The sequence below is a fragment of the Monodon monoceros genome, unplaced genomic scaffold, assembly GCF_005190385.1.
Source record: "Monodon monoceros isolate NGI ecotype Baffin Bay Population unplaced genomic scaffold, NGI_Narwhal_1 Super_Scaffold_1, whole genome shotgun sequence".
Lineage (NCBI taxonomy): Eukaryota > Metazoa > Chordata > Mammalia > Artiodactyla > Monodontidae > Monodon > Monodon monoceros.
This window is the reverse complement of record NW_021703765.1, coordinates 61,279,258-61,286,967: the sequence shown is the minus strand read 5'-3', so window position 1 is coordinate 61,286,967 and position 7,710 is coordinate 61,279,258. Positions and strand designations below refer to the sequence as shown.

The window sequence follows — 7,710 nt, the reverse complement described above, 5'->3', positions numbered from 1 at the left end:
TTTTTTTTTTTTTTTTTTTTTTTTTTTTTTTAATAAATTTATTTATTTATTTTTGGCTGCGTTGGGTCTTCCTTGCAGTGTGCGGGCTTCTTATCGCGGTGGCTTCTCTTGTTGCAGAGCACAGGCTCTAGGCGCGTGGGCTTCAGTAGTTGTGGCTCGTGGGCTTTAGAGCACAGGCTCAGTAGTTGTGGCGCACGGGCTTAGTTGCTCTGCAGCGTGTGGAATCTTCCTGGACCAGGGATCGAACCTGTGTCCCCTGCATTGGCAGGCGGATTCTTAACCACTGCACCACCAGGGAAGCCCACAGCATGATTTTAGGTCTAAGCACTGAGAAAAATGAGAGTCCTAAGAAGAAAATGTGTTGGTTCCTTTCAGTGGAATAGCATGTGTGATTTAGTTTTCAGAGAAAACGCTGACTTCGTCTTCTTTCTCCCCCTTACAGGTGGGTGACATCGTGAAAGTCACAAGGATGAACATAAACGGCCAGTGGGAAGGCGAGGTGAATGGGCGCAAAGGGCTCTTCCCCTTCACGCACGTCAAAATCATCGACCCTCAGAACCCGGATGAAAACGAGTGATGCTGCTGCCCTGTGCCTGCTGCTTCATCGTCCTGCCCCACACGCCTCCTTCAAGCGGGGAAGCGTCCTCTCGGGCAGGTCACACGCGCTGCCAACGTCCAGCTTCTGCAGCGGGCAGCCTCCCACACATTGGAATGCTCACAGTGGCTGCCCCGGCATTTGTATCATAGTCGTGTTGTCAAAGAGTAGCTGATTTTAGAGTTCTTTGGATCATAAACTGGAAACACTGGTGGAGGCACACAGGTGAGAGGAGGTGCCGAGGACAGGGCTCCCTTCCGGCCAGCGCCCCGCCTGTCCCTGGGCTGACCCAGGGTCCCAGGGGAGCTCGGGCCCACAGCAAGGCCTTGCCACTGGGAGTCATGGGTGGTGCCGTCGCCGGCGTGGTGGTTTTCCGTGAAGAGCAGAGGAAGTGGACCCTTCAGGAGAGGGAATTCTGCCCTAAACTCCCCATGTCAGGCTTTTCTTTTCTTTTTTTTTTTTCCCTCTTGTTGTTTGGTTTGGTTTTAGAAGACTTAATTAATTAGACTGGTGTGTTCTGAACAGGTTTTTAAGTAGCAGGTTAGCTTTTGTGATGAGACGAGGGATGGCACGTGCCTCTGAAGCTGCTGTCACCGCAGGAGCGCGAGAAAAAGAGCCCTGAGGCAGAGGCCTGTACTGTCTTGGTTGCCGGTGGTACCTTGTGTTGCCAGATAGCAAACAGCCACCACCACCACCACCCAGCAGATGTGGGCTTCCAAGCTGCGTGCACAGCCTCTTGGACGACGTTGTCCCCGCAGGCATCAGAGCCAGGGGCCAGGGGGTGGTGTGATTCACCTTGTTTGCTGGCTTCCTGTCCAGGCTTTCAGTGAATGCACCCCTTGAAAGTATAGGACCCAAGTTTCCTTAAAACGTCGTTGAATTCACTAAGGAATCGTTAAATTCCACTCACTGAGGCCCAGTTCTCCCTGCCCCAGCAAGCTCCCCAGGCTGCCCAAGAGAGATGGTGCTGCTAATGCTGGCTCCATGGTTCTTGTGTCCACACTGCTGTCCAGCAAGAAAGTGTAAGCTCTGGGCCTTGGTTGATGCATTTGATGTCTAATGAAATGCATCATTAACCATTACTTATTTGATGTTAAGTTTTCCCTGTTGGCTAAAAGAGGCCTGTTCATACGAGTCAGCTGGTACCAGTGTGTGACCGATGCCACGTCTATAGCACACGGCCGACTAGAATTCTGGAACCTTTGTGCAGTTCGGTGTGCCCGCCCTTCTGGACCCTGCTGAAGACAGGCCTCAGCTGAGAATGCGTCCAGCAGCCCTGGGGGTGTGGTCTCAGCCTGATAAGTAACTGTCCTCCCTGAGCATCTGCTGTAGCCTCGGCCCTGGCTCCCAGGGGCCTTGGGTTTTGAGGTTTCGAGCAGTTATTCTGGTCAGAACCAGCAAGGCCACCATGTTTCAATTTCTCTTTAATCAAATGTTCCATCAGGTAGGTAACCATCATATTAAAGACTCTTGAGGGTGCTCACATAGCCCTGTCTCTCTGTGATTTTCCTGGAAAAGGCTTCTTTGTGGGCTCTTCCTGATCAGTGAGAGCTGTGGCCACCTCTTGCTCCCAAGGTGCCCGAGTTGCAGTCACCTCTTGTTCTGGGTCCAGGCCCAGCCTAGCCCCACGGCATGTGGCACGTGTGTGGCTGGGCCCCTGCCCTCTACCTGGGGATGATGCCTGCCCTGTGGCCTGTAACCCAGTACCCAAGGGGGTCTCTCACAGAAGGGGGGACGTGTGCCTTGTCCAAAGAGAGCACACACCCTAAGGCCTTGTTAAACCACATTTAGCCGAGAGGCTGGGCACCTTTGGATGCCAGTAGTTGGCTCAAGTACAAGAAGTATATGGCCTTTTGGAAAGCAGGGTTTCCTTCCAGCCATGTCTGCTGACCAGTAAACAGCGTGACCCACCTCACGGGGATCACTTCAGAATCAGAACACCCTGCAAATGTAGGTTTACTTCAGAAGGCATCTGTTCAGTCCGTCAGCCCAGGTGCATGTCTCCAGGGCTGCCCCAGAGATTCAGAGCCCCAAATTAGGTGAGCCTTGAGCTCTGAACTGGAGATGTGTGCCGAAAGTAGTACCTTTTTGACTTAGAACCTTATTAGTTTTTTAATCAGCCAGGGTAATTCTTTTTTTTCCACACTAAATATATAAGAAACAGCCCACTACCTTGGCTTTGGGCCTGGGCTCCCCAGGGGTCTGGGAAGACTCTGCTTCAGAAAGCGACTCAAATCTTCCAGAGGCATGGGCTTCCCTCCTGGGCAGGCTTCCTCTTAGGACTGTCCATTATTGCTACTTGCTCTGCTCTGTGTGTCACTTAAGAAAATGTGTGGATGTTAAAGTAGCTCACTGGGGAAGAGAACAAATTATATGCTAAAGGAATTGACAGTTTGATTAAAAATGTACTTATCCTGGAAAGGGAGTTGTCCCTGTCACCTCTGCCCGGTGTTGCTGCCCGGGGACACAGCTAATGAAGAGAAGGACATGTGGATGGACTGCCCTTCGACGACTTTGTCACCCAGATAAGACCCCTTCTGTGCTCACGGTCAGGAACCTGAGGAGAGAGGGCCAGCTGCTCCCTCCTGAGCCTGAGCATCTTGCCTGTGCTGACTCCCTTCTCCAGCTGTTTACACACAAGGCGGGCCGGGACCGGCGGCCACTGCTCTTGTTAAGTTTGCTCAGAGGAATATGAACATTTTATTTTTGAAAAGGGATGGTGTTTTTGTGCCAGGTGTTTATAATTTAATCCTTTAATAATAATATGTTCATTAACCTCTTAAAATAAGTGAATCCTGATTGTTTTCACACCGAACCCGAGACACCACCGAGCTCGCCCTCAGCCTCCACCCTCTGGGACCGGAGGCCTGTGTCCCTGTGGCTGCAGCCAGTGGCCCCGAGCTGGGCGTGTGCTCTCACGGAGTGGAAGGACAGTCCTCTGAGACAGGGTCGTGGTCTCTGCGGAAGGAACAGTGGCCTTGCTTCTTGACGGTCTTCACTGTGTGTTTTAAAATGACAACAACACAACACAAAACTCTTTTGACCTGTAACTTAAAGATCATAAACTTCAGGCAATAATATTTTATGTGTAAGCTTTTAAAATTATTTTTGGGGATCATAGCTTGTTTTATTTTGTGCTATAAAATTAACAGTATTAAATGACTTATATTCTTAGAATACATGGAGTGTCTTTTCTTAACAGATCAGTGCCTTTTTATTTTTGTATTCCATTTTACGTTACTGGTCCCGGCATCAGACCCTTGTTTCCATAGCCTGTTTGTACATTGTCTCAATAAAACTTGCATCAGCCGGCGGTGGCAGCGGCTTTCGTGTTTTGGTGTCTCCTCAGTGCTGCCTTGGAGGCCCTCGCCCCCCCTCAGCCCCCCCAGCCCCCCCAGCAGTTAAGCACCTGCCGGGACACCTGTGAAGCAGTGGCCACCTGGTGCTTCTGCGAGTTGCCCTGCCCAGCCCTGCTGCTGTGGACTGAGTGGAGGGGTGGGGCTTGGCACCAGCACCACTCACACCCTGGCCTCCTGGGGGCGGGGTGGCAGTTCCAGGCCCAGCATCCTCCAGGGAACTTGGGTGTCCTCCCTCTAATGGGCACCTTGTCTGAAGCATAAGTTTCGGAGCAGCCTTGTCCCTGGTCAGGGCATGAGACTCACCTGCCTTTCTTAAATCCTCTGCTCCTGTCTGTGGCCCTCCTGACAGGCTCCGGGACCTTCAACTGGAGGTGTTGGGGGGCCCGCTGATTTCCCTGCCGCCCCCCAGCCAGTGCTGTCCCGCACCTATTTGTGTGCCAAGAGAGGCCCAAGTGTCGTCGTGGTAGAACCTCCAGGAAGGTGCAACCTGGATCATCTCGAGCTGTGTTGCTGGAAAGCTTGGGAGATTCCAAACGGTCCACTCGTCCTGGAAGAAGGAAGGCCTCAGAGACGCCTTTGAAGAGTACTTTCTGCTTGGAAAGTTAAATTTTGCTCAGCAACGCTGGGCTGGATTCCTCCGTGATGGGAACCCCTGGGAAGTGAAGCTGCCTCCCCTCTGGGTGAGTGTCAGGGCCCAGGTCTTGACACCCCACAGCGTCTTTGTATCCTGGCCTGGAGTGACCCACCCTTCAAGCCTGGCCCTGCTCATGGCTCCCTGGCAGGAGGTTGAGGCCTGTGTCCAACGGGGGGCTGCAGAGATTGGGGGGCATCCCCTGCCCACGCCTTTTGCCCTGGGGACACCATCGCACTCTCCCCAGGCTCCCAGGCTTGTAGCCCAAGATAGCCTGTGCCTTGCAGGCTGGCACTGAAACGGGGGCAGGGGGAGGGGACTCAGCTACACCCTCCAGGCCCACGTGCCAGAGACAGCCCCAGGGCTCCCACTGTTCAAACTCAGAGGTCTGAGGGAGGGGTCGGGAAGGGGAGCCCTTGGGGTGGGCTCCCAGAGCTGCCCAGTGGCCAAAGCTGGCCAGTGGATCGGGTGGTCCGCCCAGTAGCTGTGTGGAGGGCAGGGCCAGGAGCAGGGGGACCAAGCCCCTGCCGGCCCTCCGAGGAGTTGGGAGAGTTCGGCTTTGGCATTGAGGTTAGAGGGAAAACACCCATAGGGCACAGCATTCAGAAGCCCTGTGTCTGGAGAAAGGCCACCCACCCTGTCGACTCCACATCCCAGTCTCCCTGTTGCCTGTTTATTATTGTATTTTCCAGAGTTACTCTACAACATACAAGTAAATATATCTGTAAGTACTCTTTTTTAATGTTCTCTCTACAGAAAGGCAGCATAGATCACTTATGTTCTGCGCCCTGCTTTATTCTCCCAGTCTGTTTAGAGCTGAGCCTCTGTTCTCTTCCATCACTGTGTCGTGTTCCTTGGGGTGGATGTGCTGTCACTCGGGTAACCACCTCGGGTATTGATGGGCATGTAGGTCCTTTCCAATCTCAGGTGGGCAGATGCATTAAAGTGAGTTCCTCTGACTGGGATTGCTGGGTCAAAGGCTCTGGGCACTGGCAGTTTTCAGAGCTGTCGCTAAATTGCCCTCTTATAGGGATTGCCTCAATTTACACTTTCGCCAGTGATGTATAATATATGAAAATATAACATTTTTACAAACACTCTGTAGATACCTTGTTTATGGCTAAACAGTATTCTACTATGTGGCTGAGGCACCTTATACTAGCCCATCTGTCTGTCCTGGCGTGTGGAAGTTTTTGCCAGTGGGGTTTTTTTGTTGTGTTTGGCTGTACCAAGTGGCTTGCGGGATCTTAGTTCCCTGACCAGGGATTGAACCGGGTCCTGGCAGTGAAAGTGCCAAGTCCTACTAATCACTAGACTGCCAGGGAGTTCCCCCAATGTTTTGATGATAGGAAATCCTCAGGTCTAAGTAAGGGCTGCAGGGGTAGGGCCCACCTTCCAGCTCCTGGGCTGACTCTGGTCCAGTCCTTGCCCCAGGTGCCTCCCGGCCCCCCTGCCCCCTGTCCAGTGCCAGTCCTAGTTGCTGGTATTTTTCCCCCAAAGACACATGTGATGAAAACCCCTAGCCCGCTCCTCCCTGGACTATGAGATGCCTCCATGCCAGGCTGCTGCCCAGAGCCCAGCACTTGAGCCAGACTGGACTGACACATTCTGAGTCCCCAGAACTGGCCATCGTACCTCCTTGTCTTTGCCACACACTTCTCCTGCCTGGACGCCCTTCTCTCTGCTGAACTCCAAAGGGATCATCTGTCCTCGGCTCCTGCCACCTCCTAGGAAAGCCCTCTGACCTTCCCTCCCTCCATGGGGACTGGAACTAGAACTGGTCAACCCTGAGCCCGGAGACAAGACAGGACTCACGACAAACCAGCAACTTGGGGAGGGTCGAGGCTGGGCTGAAACAGGCTGGTGGGAGCCGGCTTCACGGGGTCCGAGAGCCCCTGAGGACCCTGGGGGTGCTGAGACATGGCAGTCAGGCTGTGTAGACCCACCTGGGATGTGGGCAGGGAGGCTGGGCTGTAGCAACCAGAGCAAGCCAGGGAGTCAGGGGTGAGGCCGGGAGTGGAGCAGTGGGGATGGGCTTAGCCAAGGCTCCCCAGCCTGGGGATCCCCCAGCGTCTGCCTCCATAAGAATAAGTCTCGGGGTAGCTGAGGGCACCATTCCTGCCTATCTTGCCCCTCAACACAGCCAGCCTCAGCTAGGATGCTGGCTGTGCTATATCAGACCCCCCAGCATTTCCTGGGGACCAGTTAATCAAATCGAGGTCTCCCCATCTGGAAATCCACCTAAGTCCCCAGGGAAGAGTCCACTCTCTGCCCTCTGAACCCCAAGGCTCAGGTGGGCCCTGTGGACTCTCAGATAGGCCTCCAGGGGGCGCCAGAGTCAATCCCAATGTTAGACGTTGCCGGTCTCTCACTTTGTGGCCTAAAAAAGGACAGCCCTGCACGTCAGAGCTTGGAGACCCTAGGCTGAGAGGAGTGGGGAACAGGGGTGGGTGTGAGGAAGACAGGGACAGGCTTGCATGCTGGGGGGCCCAGGGATCACCCCTGCACCTGCTTCTCACACCTTGGCCTTTGGGGTGCCTGCTGGGTCTGTGTATTGTCAAGGCCACTGGGATGAACGCTACCATGTTGCCAGAATCATCCTCGGGGCAAGATCAGGACCTCAGGCTGCCCAAGACTTGGAGGCATCCTAAGTCTCCCCGGGTCCCGGTGTCCACATGCACCACCTTCGAGCCTGGAGCTTTGGTGAGGCCACCCACCCACCTACCTTCTGTTTCAGCTTTTGCTCCATGAGGATCTGGTCATTTCTGCCCCACCATGGGGCAGCCAGAGCCTCGAGTCCATCCGCAGGGTGGAGGCGGCCACAATGGTCTCGCCCCATGCAGGGCATCTACCCAGGTCGTTGGCCTCCTCACAGCCCCCCCACACTGACCTGTCCCCTCAATGTCATCTCTGGCATCCCATGCTCAGCAGCCCCCACCCCACATCCTGCGTGCCTGCTGTGTCCTGTGCTGCCTCTGAACCTGTCCTGGTGTCCTGGAGGATCTCCAGCTGGAGGCACTGCAGTTACCCCCAGATTCTTGGGGAATCCGGGGCAGAAGGGGCTCACTGACTCAAAAAGGTCACAGATCAGGACTCGAAATCTGCACTGGAGACGTGGCAGCCTT

At 54.2% G+C, this 7,710-nt stretch overlaps 1 protein-coding gene across 1 annotated transcript in view; it reads left to right on the top strand.

The window, feature by feature from the left end:
• CRKL (CRK like proto-oncogene, adaptor protein) overlaps positions 1–3,920 on the top strand; it is a 31,688-nt gene extending 27,768 nt beyond the window's left edge. Inside the window, exon 3 of the mRNA XM_029231189.1 lies at positions 443–3,920. Within this exon, the coding sequence (XP_029087022.1) occupies positions 443–577 (135 nt within the window). The 3' untranslated portion in view covers positions 578–3,920. The remainder of the gene's footprint in view (positions 1–442) is intronic.
• The last annotated feature ends 3,790 nt before the right edge of the window (positions 3,921–7,710 follow it).